Genomic DNA, 15,408 nt, shown 5'->3' with positions numbered 1-15,408 from the left:
CTGCAGCCCTTAGCTGTGTAACTCAGATGGTGGATGCAGGCCTCTGTACTGCAGTGGTACTCTGGTCCAAACTGCTGTATAGAGTTACATGACATCAGCTACCACACATCTCACTCTGTGCCCTAAGAGTCCAGCCTTCCACTCTGCCAAGCCCCCTGAGTGCCCAGGAAGCATGACCCCTGTGTGTGTGTGTTTGTGTGTGTGTGTGTGTGGGCGGGCGTGAGGAGGGGTCACCTCCCAGACGACCTGCTCCGTGACGGCCACGTGTCCTCCTGTCACCCCCCTCACCTAAAGCCCGCCAGCCAGCCGAGGGGCAGATGAATTGTTTATAGCGCGCCTTTAAACACGCCTGCCTCTCCACACACTACATCTGCTTCCCTTTCACAAGACGACCATCTGCCTCAGAGGCTTTGGCAAAAGTGGGCCTTCCTCTGCCAGCTCCAAGCTTTACTTTCTCACTTTGAGACAAAGGGAGAGAGAGAGAGAGAGAGAGATGGAGAGAGAGAGATGGAGAGAGAGAGATGGAGAGAGAGAGAGATGTAGAGAGAGATGGAGAGAGAGAGATAGAGAGAGATGGAGAGAGAGAGAGATGGAGAGAGAGAGAGATGGAGATAGAGAGATGGAGAGAGAGATGGAGAGAGATAGAGAGAGATGGAGAGAGAGAGATGGAGAGATAGAGAGAGAGAGATGGAGAGAGATGGAGAGAGAGAGAGAAAGAGAGATGGAGAGAGAGATGGGGAGAGAGAGATAGAGAGAGAGATGGAGACAGAGAGAGATGGAGAGAGAGAGATGGAGAAAGAGAGAGAGAGATGGAGAGAGAGATAGAGAGAGAGCAAGAGAGAGATGGAGAGAGATAGAGAGAGATAGAGAGAGAGAGATGGAGAGAGAGAGAGATGGAGAGAGAGAGAGAGAGAGAGCGAGAGATAGAGAGAGACCGAGAGAGAGAGAGAGAGAGCGAGAGAGAGAGATGGAGAGATATGTGATTCTGGAACATGGTTGCCGAACATCCATGGATACAGACTGCTCTCTTAAGACTGACTGGAAAAGGGAAAAGTGGATCTCAGCCTCCAAGTGCTCGTCTCATCTCAGATCAGACCAGGAGACGCGCTGTGGGAGTGTGACAGAAAGAGGACCGCTGTCATTTCCCTCAGTCACTCAGCCCGTGAAAAAGACCAGAGTGCTTGAGCCTGAGGGCTAAGGACACGTGACGACAGTGTAAAACGACATCAGAGGCACTAGAGAGGTCCATGAATATGCAGATGTAAGGAAGAGCAGGACAACGCAGAAAGACGCGCAAAAGCCCGGGCTGCGTTGCACCGAACGCCAACACCGGCAGAGAGCAACGCCGGGCGGACGCGAGCCACACAGCCATTTTGGACAGGCTTGAACCGAACGCGGGACGTTGCAAACACACCGCAACACCTGACTCCGGCTTGGGAGACAGCGGGCGCAGCGTGGCGCCGGTTGATCAAGGAGACGGCAGCGTCAGAACGGGCCTCGCGCTGTCAGCGGGGGTAGAACGTGGATTAATGAGCGGGAGACGGCCTGATGGCCGCTGCTTCACAGTGTTTATCGCCCAGCGCCCCCCTCCCACTCTTTCTCTCTCAGCTATTAATTGAGCTTGTTAAGCTTGTCTCCGCTCGGCAATTTAAATACATTTCCTACGGTCTGCTTTAATACACCTTATCGCGCGCCGAGCGGGCCTGCTGAGAGATGAGGGCTTTTTCCAGTCGTTTCAAATCCGGGCAGGCGGCAACACATTAAAACGTGTGATCAACGCAGATGCGTATTTTGACAGCCAATAAAGAGACGTCAACACACACACACACGCAGAGATGCCGTTCAATTAGCATAGTCCCTCAGTAGCGTGGTCCCTCATCGCTCGTCGTTGTCTCCATCAGCTGTTAGCTGACCAGAAGGAGCTGTGTTGTCAAGGGAACTAGCTTACATAAAATACACTTGAAGTTGATTGATAAGCAAATGAATGAGGTGCGGCGGGGTTTCAGAGCGGTGAACAGGCCCCTCTCTGGACAGCCCAGCCCAGTGTCTCCACTGTCCATGCACAGGCTAATGCAAGGAGCAACAATCATACTTTCTGCCAAAGTTTATCCTGGAAGTGTGTGTGTGTGTGTGTGTGTGTGCGTGTGTGTGTGTGTGTGTGTGTGTGTGCGTGTGTATGTGTGTGTGTGCGTGCGTGCGTGTGTATGTGTGCGTGCGTGTGCCCTAATGGGGTCACAGCACCACTCTACTATAGCTGGCTTGCGGTTGCCAGGTGGTGTTGTGTGTTTGACCGTGTGTGTGTGTGTGTGTTTGAGCGTGTGTGTGTGCGTGTTTGACGTGTGTCCGTGCGTGTTTGAGCGTGTGTGTGTGTGCGTGTTTGAGCGTGTGTGAATGTGTGTTTGAGCGTGTGTGTGTGCGTGTTTGACGTGTGTCCGTGCGTGTTTGAGCGTGTGTGTGTGTGCGTGTTTGAGCGTGTGTGTGTGCGTGTTTGAGCGTGTGTCCACGCGTGTTTGAGCGTGTGTGTGCGTGTTTGAGCATGTGTCAGTGCGTGTTTGAGCGTGTGTGCGTGCGGGTTTGAGCGTGTGTGTGTGCGTGTTTGAGCGTGTGTGTGTGCATGTTTGAGCGTGTGTGTGTGCGTGTTTGAGCGTGTGTGTGCGTGTTTGAGCGTGTGTGTTTGAGTGTGTCCATGCGCATTTGAGCGTGTGTGTGTGCGTGTTTGAGTGTGTGTCCATGCGTGTTTATGCATGTGTGTGTGTGTGTGTTTGAGCGTGTGTGTGTGTGTTTGAGCGTGTGTCCGTGCGTGTTTGAGCCCAGCAGGAGGAGGCGATGGCGGCGGTGTGAACAGCAGACCTCCAGACCGCGGCCCAGCAGAGCCACAGCGAGGACCACCTTACATAACCCTGCACCTCTGAGCGGAGCGGGGGGCCTCGGCCTGACTCTGGGCACATGTGTGAGGTGATGTAACATGGCCACGCATGTCTGTGTGAGCCAAGCTGTGGGAGACGCCAGTCTGTGTGGAGGCTGTCGCCATGGTAGTGGAGAGGTCAAGCGAGAGAGAGAGAGAGAGAGAGAGAGAGAATGAAGGTAATGTAAGGTGCCCACCCCAGTCCCAGCTCTGGCATCTCTACCCGGCCAGCATGACGCAAAGCTAGCCCCCTCCTCCCCCAATACACACACACACTGTACCCCCCAGACCCCCGACCCCACCCCTCTGTCCACAATTCCCCCCCAGCCCCCCCCCCCCCCCCCCAAGCACCCAGCCATGCAGGTTAACCACAATAGCCCACTTGACCAGCATGACACCAACACACACACACACACACACACGCACACACACACTTCTCAGGTAGTGCAGACCTCACTCCAGGATGAACTGGAGGGGGGGCATGAAGCCGAGTGGAGAGGGAGAGAGGAGACTTCACACTCCCCAGCAGCGCCGTGGGGACGTTCACATACAACAAAGAGAAAGCAGCACCACGAGGTGTTAACCCCCGATTTCCCCTCTCCCCCCCAACTCCCTCTCTCTCTCTCTCTCTCCCTCTCTCTCTCTCTCTCTCTCACACACACACAATCCCACTCTCTCCCGCTCTCCGTGAGCGAGCGGCGGCGCGATCGGCTTACCTTTGTGGTCACAATGCAGAGGCAGTCCATGGTACTGGGAACAAACAGGTGGGGTGCTCTCAACCCCCCCGGCCCCCCCGCTACAGAGGGCTGAGACCCCCTCTCTCCCCAGCCTACCCCACTCCTGCTCTCTCTCGTCCGGCCGTTCCCCCCTTTTCTTGCCTTCCTCCTATGTCTTTTTTGACTAACTGAGACCAGCGAGGGAAAGAGAGGAAGGAGGGAGGGGGTAATGTGAAGAGGGAGGGGGAGGGACACAGGAAAAAAGAGAGAGAGAGAGAGAGAGAGAGAAAGAGCGAGAGAGATTGGGAGAGGGAGCGAGAGAGAGCGAGAGAGAGCGAGAGAGAGCGAGAGGGAGAGAGGGAGGGTGGGCTCAGAATCTGTATGAGAGAGGGAGAGAGGGAGAGAGAGAGGGAGAGAGAGAGAGGGGGACGTGTCTATATTTCAGAGCGAGAGGCGGTAGAGAGTAAGAAAGAGGACAGAGGAGAAATGGGTGAATATGAACAGAGATGGACAGAGGGGAGATGGAGGGAGAAAAGAAAGGCAAGTCGCTCTGAGAAAGAAAAGGAAAGAGAGAAAGAAAGAGAGAGAGAGAGAGAGAGAGAGAGAGAGAGAGAGGATTAGACAGTGAAATAGCAGAGGATGGAGAGGGAGAGCTGAGGGAGGGGACAGTGAAGGAGAGAGAGAGAGAGCAAGAGAGAGAGAGGGAGTGAGTGTGTGTGTGTGTATGTGTGTGTGTGTGAAGACAGAAGGAATTAGACCGAGAGAAGATGTGTAGAGAGGGAGGGAGAGAGAGAGAGAGAGTGAATTACATATGCATCACAGAAAATGGAAAAACATACGACAGCCAGGGTGACATAAACAAACGGAACAGAAAAAGCGATTGCATAAACGAGGGGAAACGAGGCGTCGGAGGGGAAGGCGTGAAGGGGGTTCTACTTGTTGTGGCACTCTGCAGCTGCTGTTGCCTTAGCAATGGTGCAGTTGTTGCCGTGGCAATAGGAACGGCTGTTGTTGTCATGTGGTCGTTGCCGTGGTGTCGAGGTCTGAAAGAGTAGTCGGCGTTTACATTTCTCTCTGGTTTAGCGGAGCAGGTGTCGTGTGTGTGAGTGCGGCGTATGCATGCATGCACATGCTTTTGAGTGTGTGTGTGTGTGTGTGCATATTATATCATAGTGATATAATATGATATAATATCGCATTAGGCTGAAAGTTGACGGTCAGACAGGTGTAAAATGATTTCCTGAAACCAATTGAATTCTTATTACTGCATAGATTATGCACAGAGCCACACAAATGCACTGCAGTAAAAATGAATAGCATGTGTTAAACCGAGGGGTACACTTTGCCTTTAAGACGATGGAATGCACCACTGAGGGCCGTATTATGGGGGAACGTGTGTCTTTGCATCATCAGCTCCGTAATTCGACACAGCCAGCAGAGCCCTCCCTCCACCTCCCCCCTGCACCCCACAACGCACGAGCAATGGTGCAGCAATAAAGCAATTCCAAATGATGAACACACACTTATTCCCTGGGGTGAAGCGGAGAGGCATAGATCCAGCCTACAGCACGTAGTACAACACACACACACACACACACACAAGCATGCATACACACGCGCGCGCACACACACGCGCGCATGCATTTAGTAAAATACCAAATACTACACTTCTGTGCTTGGATGTGCTTCGGTCCCAGTATTCACATGGTTGAGTCTCATGAGTCTTGACCTCCTGCGCAGAACGGGGACTACAGGTGCAGTGACCCCCTCAGAGTCCTGTTCATCATCCTGTACCAGATACTCAACATAGACCTGACCCATATATGGGCTTGCTGCGTGCACCCTTACCTATAAGCCCGCACGGTTCCACAGTACATCTGCAGCTTGTGTGAAATGGCAGTACTCTGTCAAGAAATGACCTTAATGTGTGCGATCTGTTCCCCAGATGAGATAAGCCGTCTCTGGAGTCAGAGAGGAGGGTTCCACCCCCACCACTACCGGCTTGTCTAAACTGTCAATACTACGCCTCCCCCAACAGCCCACCCACCAGCATGAAATATTCATTGTTACTAGATTGAATCACAGGGAAGGAGAATATGAGATGGATGAAAAATCAATTTAAACTCACATTTTAAAGTATACTGTACATGGACCCCCCCAAACACATCAACCCACCATCACCCCCTCACAGAAAACATTGAGGAGAGAGAGAGAGAGAGAGAGAGATGCCCATTCTTTTACTGATCCTTTTAACTCGAGGTACACATTTGAAATTGAAAGTTATGATGAGTACACAAAAACAAATATTTCTCTCCAAACTGTTTCAGACAACATTGTGGGAGTCAGAGGGTCGACCGTCTGAAGCCTTTGCGCCGTCCTGTGGACTCTACGCCTGCTGGGAAAGGACTCACCGATAAGAAGTATGTAGTCTCCATCCTCCTGTTCCGCTCAGCTCAAGACTGCACTGCTTCTCCTCCAGTCTGCCTCTGTCTAAGTAGGCCAAGGACGAGTACTGGTCATCCAAACAGACTAAACCTTAACCCACATGTGGACGATTATGAGGATGCTTCAGATGGATCCAAATCTTTCTTTGATAGAGCCAAGACTAAGGTTTGATTTCAGCTGGGTCATATATGCACACTGACAATATCATCATCACAAAGGCAGCAGTAGCCTGTGTGTCAGGGGGTGCTCTTCACAGCGGCAGGAAACACTCTAATAAAAATTGTACCTGTTATTTACTCAGAACAAACAAATCCCAAATGAATTAAGAACTTTATCATAGCCAATGAAATGGTGAGTAATTCTTCATTTTAATTTATTTATTAGGTTCTAAACTCCAATAAATGTCACTTAAAATTGCATTATTTTCATTGCATACTCTCAGTTGTTCCTTTGCTGTTAATAGAAATATATGTAACACTTTTCCATGGAAGTATTTTCTCACATTTCATGGAGTCTGCTGCCACCTTGTGGCTAAAAGACAGCTAAGTAAATAGGGCAAATAAAACCACTTACAGTTGCATTAAGTTTACCGAGATGTTTTATTTTCAAAGACAATTATTGTTATGGCTATTAAGCCCTATAGATAACTTTTCTTTGGGCGGGTACCGTAAAGGGAGTTGCTTTACCAGAGGTAACGTCTCCTCCGGGCCTCAGCACGCTTTGCAGCCTGGCTCTTCTCTCCTGCGCCTCCTACGGATGGGGCGGGAAGCGCGTGGTCTGGACTGGGCAGGTTGAATGTTGCTGATTTCAAACCGTTGTAGTATTTTTCCACTTCTGCATCAATCATCCATTAGCTGCTGTTGTGATTCTCCATTAGCTTGATATCAGACAGAATTGTAAACTCGTTAAACTCCGTTGAGATGTTCAGAATCAGACAACTCGGTCGAGAGGGCGGATTCAAAGGTCGGGACCTAAGCTTAACCGTAACCCAACACTATACCCAAGACTAACCTTAACCCTAAAGCTAACCTTAACCGTAACTTAACCCTAACTGTAACCCTAAATGGCTGCGTTTATGGGAACTAGCCTTTACCGTCTTTCTCCACAGGCTGTAGCTGTATCCCTTCTATTGGCGCTATTGAGGCCAACTCTGCCCAGGACTGTGTGCGTAGGAAGAGGCAGGAGACGTTAGGCAAGTGGCCCTACTATCATTTCTTCACTGCAAATTGCGAATTGGCTTTTAGCCTATTAGCCAAGAGGCTTTTCACTAATGCTCGACTCTCTTTTTATGGGTAATTTATATTATAGTCAATAGTGTATGACAAGCAGCAAACTACATATTCAGTAGTGGCCTACAGTAGGCCTAGTTATCTTCACAAAGGAGGAATTGACAAAGGAGTTTTTTTTCTTTATTCATTAAAATGTTAACCATCTAAAGGATGTGTTGTTGAAATGAAAACGTCCCTAACATAACTACAATACAGTATTCTACAGGTTTGAGAAGACTAACCTACTTAACATTACATTTTTAGTTCTCTCATATCAGAGCAAATTCAACATGAAACAGAGCAGTATATCTCAACATCTAACATCAACTCAGAGTTCCAGGGTGTTCAGTCAAATCCAGGCTTGACGGACACATGGCAAGACTACAAAGGAGACATTTTGTAAGATAACACTCAAGTGTAACCTTGATCTTGCACAGGGTTAAAAGTTGTTCTGAGGAAAACTCCACTCTTCCGAATATCCAATAGGTCAAAGTACTGTATAAGTCCCATGATATTGTGCAATATTCATTGCCCTCGTTTGTGCAAACAGAATATAAGCCAGGCTTGTTTGGATCTGGGCCTGAGATCAATGGGATTGTCTTAGCTGAGGAAGCAGAGCTGGTCTACTGTCCTTCCTGCAATGACCACAGCCAGAGGACCACAACAGCATCCGTTTATTTAAAATAACATAAAACAACAACAATAAAAGTAAATGGTAACAAAAACAGTTGTCAGTTGAACAAGAATATAAGAAAGAAAAAAAGGACAGTCTTGGTTCAGTCTTACTACAGACACAACAGCAACACTGATCTCAAGTCCAGCTTCCCCTCCCACTCTGAAATGCTCGCAGGTGGGTGATGAACGCAGATTCGTCCGGCTTGTTCAGGCGTCTTAACGCTGCTCCAGGCTGCTGTGCCAATACATTTAGCCACCTTCCAGGCAGACTGCTCATTTGTGAAATAAGTAAATAGGCCTCTCAAAACCTGTGTGTGTGTGTGTGGAGGGGGATATATGAAACAATAAGTGAGAATGCATTGGTCATCATCAATAAAGTATCTTATCTATCTCATCTGTCTGTCTGCGACAAACAGGGAAGAATCAACCGGGGGACTAGCTTACCTCTCGATGAATTCTTGGGCGTCCCAATCAATTCGTAGCTGGAGAACCCCACTTCGCTGGTCAGGTATGTGGAGAACTGATCTGGTCTGAGGCAGATGCTGTGGTAATTCCTAAAAATGCTATCCTGTAAGATTGAAGACAAGACATTGGTCATACGGAGGCCCATAACACGCAAACATCTTCCCAGCTGAATCAACTCCTTATTCTGGTATGAAAGAAACGAGCCAACTGTGAATAGGTTGAAGACTGTCATAACTGAGCCATATCAGAGCTGTAGCGCCCCCCTCCTACCGTCAGCATCTTCCGCTTGGCGTAGGTCTCCCAGGGCTGGGGCTCCAGGATGAAGCGCCCCCCCGGACGGAGGTGTCGGTAGACGCGGTGGAAGAGGCGCTTCAGACCGCTGTCCCCCCAGTTCAGGTGGACCCACTTGGTAACGCTCATGCACAGGATGACGTCGTACTCCGGCCGCTGGGTGGCCAGCAGCGCGTCGTTCTCCAAGACATAGTTAACCTGGGGGGGGCGGGGGGTGGAGAGAAGACATGGTTAGCCTGAGGGGGGGGGGGTAAGCCCAACCGACACATTCACTGTGCGTTAGATCATATTCTTGCAGAAATGGAAAGGCAAGGCAAGTTTATTTGTAGCACATTGCAGCAACAAGGCAATTCAAAGTGCTTTACATGAGACATTAAAAGCATCAAGACAAAAGTGCAACACATAAAAGGTCATATAAAACTGCAAATGCTTAAAAAAAAAGGACATTTAAAACAAAATGCAGGAAAAATAAAATACAGGAATAAAAGTTACAGTGAAGTGTATGAATAAATAATTATTTGATTTAAAAAAAAAAAAGCAGCAAGCAGGAAAGGCGCCCAGCTTACCTTGAGAAAGGACACGTTTGCAGGGAAGTCCCCAGGAGGCATGGTGGGCGTTTCTGTGAGCGGGGGGGCTGCTATGGGACCCCTGGAGATGCGCAGGGAGACGGGGAAGGAGTGGTGCCCCGGACGTCCCCCCGGTGCCCCGCCTCCGTCTCCGGCCTCCGTCTCCTCCCCTACCCCGCCTGCGGAAGGGCCGCTCGCCTGCTGACCAGCGGCCTGGGCGGAGCCAGCCTCTTTCTTCGCCGCTCGCTCGGCGTTCCCATTCTCGGCTGCGCGCTCTCCATCCGTCAGATCTGTCCGGCTTCGTCTCTGTCCCTCTCTCTCCGTCCCTCCACCCGTCTGCGCCCCCCCCCCCTTCCCCTCCTCCCCCCCGGCGGAGGCGGGCGTCTCTCCGTCCTCCCTGGCGCCGGCGGCGCGCCGGGCTTCCTGGGCCTTCAGGTCTGACAGGTAGTGTCTGATGTTCTGCCGGGCGGCGTGCACCAGGCCCCCGTCGATGTCCAGTCCCAGGATGCGGGCGGGACGCAGCCTCTTGGCGATGCACAGAGTCAGGTGACCCGTGTTGCAGCCCAGGTCCAGCACGTCTTTCCCCTGGAACCACTCGGGACGCAGCACCCGGAAGCGCGGGTCCTCGCTGAAGCCCGGGTTGCGGTAGCCGTAGTACTTGTTGTAGTTCCCGTACTGGAACCTGGCCTTGTGCTGCTGCTGCTGCTGGTGCTGCTGCTTGCGCTGGTGCCTGCCGCCGGGGCAGGCCTTGGAACCGCCGCTCCCTGGCGTGTGGAAGGAGGGCACGCTGCGCCCCGATCCGACGGCTCCGCCCTTGTCCTCGGTCCACGGCTTGCCCGTCGGGGCGGACTGGGCGAGAGGGGGCTCCGTCTTGCCAGAGAAGCGGCGGCGTCTGCGCGGTCGGCCGGGGTGCTGGTTCGGGCCGCCCGCCGAGGCGGAGGGGTCCTCTGGGCCGCGCGTCTGGGCCTGGGGGTCCGGCGCAGGGAGCGCCGCCTCCTCCTTGCTGCTGGAGGGGTTTGGCTCGTGGCCACGGGAGGTCCGCGTGACGCCGGACAGTGCACTACCCCCTCTGGAAACCTCCAAATCGCCAGACGCAGAGCTAGCCAAGGGCAGAGACGAGGCGATGGTGTTCACCTCACTAGCCCTCTCTGAGTCAGCGAGGTCCTGCCGGGGGCCTGACACGCCCCCGGCCCCGCCTCCTGCTGCATGGTGTCGGTTCCTGTTTCTCCGTCTTTTGAAGGGCGACACCAGGAAGCTGCCGTAGGCCCCCCCGCAGTTGAGGTTCAGTGGGTCGGTGATGTCGCGGGGGATGAGGATCTCAACAGGGTCCTGGTTCTTGGCAGGCAGGGGGGAGGATTTGGGCGTCTCTGCGTTCAGCGCCCTGTTCACCTCCTCGTCTAGTAGACTGTTGAGGTTCAGCGGGTCGAAGATGTTTCCGCCCAGAAGAAAATTTGTGGGAAGAGCAGAATCGCTCTCGGAGTTGGCCCGCCGTCGTCTTTTGCCAGATTGTGGATGCTTGAAGCCTGCGTTGGTTGTGCTCCGGCGCTTTGATAGCTTCTGCTGTTGTTGTTGTTTGGGCTGCTGCACGCCATTTCTGCGGTTGAGGTGATTGTCGTTCAGTCTGGCCCCTACTTCCACATGCTCTGCCTGGTTGTGGGACTCGGCTGGACTGGTTTGCTCCTTCTGGGCCATGTTAGCTGGCATGGGGCAGGCAGCTGCCCCATCAGTGCTGTCTGGGTTCACATCTGTCATTATGGAGGCATTGTTGTAGCTTCCAGTGTATTCTGACAGGTGCTGGATATGCAGAGGTGGTTTAGAATTTGCTTGCGTATTTCCAACAACTGTGGTAACAGTCTCTTTATCAACAGACATCTCTATCCTCTTCCACTCCAAACTTTGAACACAGACATAGAGGCCTCAATGGATCTGAAAGCACAAAAAAAAAAGTTTACCATGCAGGCTATATTAGCCTTTGAATAAGTGCAATAATTTTGTTAAGGACAAAGTTACCATTTGCGTTTAACATTTTGAGACGCACGCTAAATAATAATAAATATGTTTCGATACTACTACAAGTACTTGCTGGTAAGTCTAACAGGTCGGCCAATTTTACTGGATTAAAAAGAGTTGACTTCGACTTGGTTGCTACTTGCTACCACAACCCCCCCACCATATCTCTGCCGCAGGCAAACGTTGAGTAAACGTCAACGCCAGGCAGCTAACGTTAACCTTACAATGAAGGAAGGAATCCACCTCCTCAAAGCGCTGGCCGCTTCCTCAATAATAACGCTACAGCCTAGCTAGCTAGCAATGACTATCGATGTTTTAGCGTTCATCCATCTATTCTAGTACCTGAATTAATACCGTTTAGGTCAAGCGTGATCTCAATGCGGATAGAACAGGAGTCGTCGGACAGACACCAAAACTGCTATTTGGCTAGTGTTACATTCAACTGTGTAAGCTCATCATCAACACAACAGTCTCACCGCTCTCCCCGCCTTCTGAAGCAGAACTGTCATTGACACACTCCCTCCCGAGTTACTGACGCCCCCCACAGCATCGGCTTCGTCGTTAGCGTGAACACAAATTCTACTAACAACAAAAAATCTCACGTGGGAGACATAAAAAATATGGAGATACACTGCGCGTTTTTTTTAAGAGAAATATTTTCGTTTGTTGGTTTCGTCCAGTGCTCCAAACTATGGTCGACTACAAGGCTAACTTCGAGCTCAACAGCTCAGTCTCGCGCAGGTTGGAAGTTCCAAGGGTTAATTTATCCTTCGTGTTTAGCCCACGCGCTGACAGATTGACCATATAACCAATAAAGTGAGGGGTTTAAGCCAGTGCCCATGAAACCTACCAATCACGCGTTGGGGCTGACACATATCCGTAGCCCCCTGTTTTGCATACATTTAGCGATCCAGAAATGTGCCTGTCTGAAATCAATTTTGGTTTGTCCCTTAGTTTGTCGATATCGATCTAATAATCAATGTCTCTCTATTTGCAACACACACGACCCTTTATCAATTAAGTATTGTGTCGAGTTAATGTTTCACAGGCAATAGGCTGTAAAAACACTCATACCTACCAACTACTCCTCAACCCACTTTGGACATGTGGTAAAATGGAAAATGGCATTTGGTGATGGGACATGTAGTTTTACTCCTCTGTAGTCCTATGGCGTGATAGTGAAAGGCTACACGCTGCATTAGCCTATACCCTAGAATAGAATAGTAGCCTAAAGCTAAGCATATCGAATAAAAACAAATTTAGAATAGTTTATTGTTGGATAATGTAAAGATACTAGGCCTACTTACAATTCTATATTCATAAAGTGCACCGAGAAAATAAAACAAGATAGCAAAATAAGATATTTATTCTCATAGTTTTATTTACAAGACTTTGTACATGACATAATATAAATATATAACAATATATGTACAGAGTTTGGCATATAATTTAAGAGAGATTGAATCTTAGCGAGAGGAATGTTAAACAAGATAGCTTAGGCCTATCTCTTTTCCAAGACAGGAAATAAAACAGACAGATAATGATATGATACAGAATAAACATAATAAAACATATATACAGTTAGTTAAAGTGACAGTGACAGGTATAAATTAAAATCATGTGTGATGATCCCCAGCCTACATTTAGTTCTCAGCAAAGCTGTGACCATCTACAGTTGATGGGGGATATGAGAACAGTCCTGAAATCATCCACCATCATTTTTTAATCTGCATTATGTGTCCTGAGCTATTGCACTCGTCCTCTCCTTTGGATGTTACGGCCAGGGCCTCCACACAGCCTGGGGCTGTATTTGAAATAAAGACCGCCTAAGAGTGCTGGTTGGGCCATCAAGCACAGGGGCTGAGGGCCGTAGAGGGGTGGGAGGACTGGCCGCCAGGAGAGGGCGTGCTGCCATCACAGGTGGTGAGTTGGAGGGGGGTGAGGACGAGGAGGTGTCGGCTGAGAGTTGAGTAGGGGACGGGGGGAAGGAGAAGTGGCAGGGAAGGGAGAGGTATGGGGTGGTGGTGGTGAAAGGTGGGGATGAGGTGGAGTAGCAGGGGGAGGGGGGAGGTGACAGGGAGTACGGAGGAGATGGGTATGGATGTGTGAGGGATTGGGCCGGGTGTGGGGGGTGGAGTACAAAGGATTTGGGATACAGAGAGACAGACGTGTTGATGAAAGGGAAGGGCTCCCTGCTACCTCGATAATGTCCCATCAATGAGCTCTCTTTCCTGTTCTGAAGCCTTCCAAAGCAGTATGGACCCTCTGCTGCTGAGCCCCAGGGCTGGCCGTCCACAGGGACACTCTGGCCCGGCGTCCTCCCTGATGGACAGGTACTGTGGACATCCAGATGATTCTTCAATCCCTGGACAAAGCTCTCTCTCTGGGAAGGGTCCACACTCTCGATGAAATTCTCCAGGCGGGTGACGCACTCTTGAAAACCTGCACTGTAGATAGGGTTGTGTGGGGTCTGGGTTTTCTTTTGGAGGGGGGCTGAGTTAGCTGGGGAGGCTGTGGTTGTCACTGAGGCAGAATAATCTTTTTTTAGGAATTGAATAGGAATAAGAAGTGTAAGAGACAGACAATGTATAGGGAGTATATGAAGGAGAGGAGACCCAGATCAAGAATCCAGAAATGAATAAATATGAAGATAAGAGGGAATTTTATGTTAGAATAGATAATTAGAAATGAAAAAGAGAAAGGAAATATTAAATGTTGAGGGAAGTTTTTGATCAGTCAATTGAGTGGGTGGAATTCAATAATGTGTGGGTAATTTTATAGTTTCAGAGGGAGGATCAAAAGAGGGTTTAGAGAGAGAAAAATAACACATTAGCAATCAGTCATGATAATGGCAATTAGGCTGTGTTATACAGAGCCTATAGTCTAATTAAAAATTTAATTAAAGATCACCCTCTGAAGAGCAACACACATTTGATTGATAGATACCTTTGTTGTCGTTCCCATTGGCTTTTCCTCGTATGTAATCCACTGTCAACTCTAAAATTTCAGCTTTTTCCAATTTGGGATTTTTCAGTCGCTGTGAAAAAAAGAAGAAAAAAGATTAGGTTAACGATTCTGGCATGTCAGGAACAGTTGGCTGGCTTGGACAGTGGGCTAATTTCAGCATGGTGCCCACGTAGGCTACAAGTAGGCATAACGTACAAGTTATGCCCGTTGACTTCACATGGCACATTACTCAATACATGTAATAGGTAAAGGTAGGCTATTATAAAGCGCTACCTCTATGGACAACCACAAAGCAGTCAGTCGTGAACTCATCTCACCATATCTGAGGTGTTGCTTAGCAGGATGGTCCTCAGCTCATCTAAGCGTTGGTTTATCCTGTCTCTCCTCTTCTTTTCAATCACGGGTTTTAGAACCTGGAAAATGGTCAATTTCAATAAATCCATAGGCCTAAACAAATCCTGACACAAAAAGTTGGCTATGTAGCCTATACAAACAATTAGTTTGTATTTCTTAAAATAAAAGCACAGCTGAACTCACCCTCTTTATCCCCCGGCGACTCATTTTAGATTCTAACAATTTTCCTCCTTGAAATAGTAGAAAATACGACAAAGATTCATCCAAAAAAGTTAACCCGCGGGAGTTAATAGGATATCCACTCTGACTGGTTTTAGACTAATGGCAAAGCGTGGCGGAGAGACATTTATAAGGTCAAGCTGATCGTTCGTCATTGGTTGAAAGGTGTCAGTTCACAGCCGCGTGTTAACGGGCCTCACCTGAACTTGTGCACCAAATGGACTATTGCTGGAAGATAAGGATAGCCTGAAACAATTACCAGGGTGAAGGATCTATGATTTAATTAATCACTGGTCTGCCTTATCTGTGACATCAATTAGCTGTGTGCTTGAAATGCAACCTATTTTGATTAGGCTATAGAATCAATAAATCCGTGGCTTGGTCCTAAACCTAGACCATTGTTTTTTTTAAGCGACAAACATGGGGTGAATATTTCAATAAGATTAACATTTCTGAGACAGCACATGTGTTGTAGAATGCTTGGTAGGGCTCAGAATGCTGACCTCTGTTTGTTATAGCCTTAATGT

The 15,408-nt window shown here is 49.4% G+C and overlaps 3 protein-coding genes across 3 annotated transcripts in view; all 3 read right to left on the bottom strand.

Annotated features, from left to right (window-relative positions):
- dlg4a (discs, large homolog 4a) overlaps positions 1–3,651 on the bottom strand; it is a gene marked incomplete at both ends in the record, with an annotated part of 72,434 nt that extends 68,783 nt beyond the window's left edge. Inside the window, one exon of the mRNA XM_084450305.1 lies at positions 3,622–3,651. Within this exon, the coding sequence (XP_084306431.1) occupies positions 3,622–3,651 (30 nt within the window). The remainder of the gene's footprint in view (positions 1–3,621) is intronic.
- Positions 3,652–7,820: 4,169 nt separating this feature from the next.
- mepcea (methylphosphate capping enzyme a) lies at positions 7,821–11,023 on the bottom strand (the record flags this gene model as incomplete). Its single annotated transcript, XM_084450304.1, has 5 exons — positions 7,821–8,317; positions 8,454–8,577; positions 8,745–8,963; positions 9,332–9,592; positions 9,704–11,023. The coding sequence occupies 5 exons, from the start codon at positions 11,021–11,023 to the stop codon at positions 8,283–8,285; spliced, it is 1,959 nt and encodes a 652-aa protein (XP_084306430.1). The 3' UTR covers positions 7,821–8,282.
- A 2,092-nt stretch (positions 11,024–13,115) lies between these two features.
- Positions 13,116–14,869, bottom strand: her1 (hairy-related 1; the record flags this gene model as incomplete). Its single annotated transcript, XM_084450303.1, has 4 exons — positions 13,116–13,852; positions 14,288–14,378; positions 14,626–14,721; positions 14,846–14,869. 4 exons carry the CDS (start codon positions 14,867–14,869, stop codon positions 13,116–13,118), a joined length of 948 nt encoding a protein of 315 aa, XP_084306429.1.
- Between the last annotated feature and the right edge of the window lie 539 nt (positions 14,870–15,408).

This window comes from Borostomias antarcticus (genome assembly GCF_949987555.1).
Source record: "Borostomias antarcticus genome assembly, chromosome: 15".
Classification (NCBI taxonomy): Eukaryota; Metazoa; Chordata; class Actinopteri; order Stomiiformes; family Stomiidae; genus Borostomias; species Borostomias antarcticus.
This window is presented reverse-complemented; position numbering and strand designations above follow the sequence as displayed.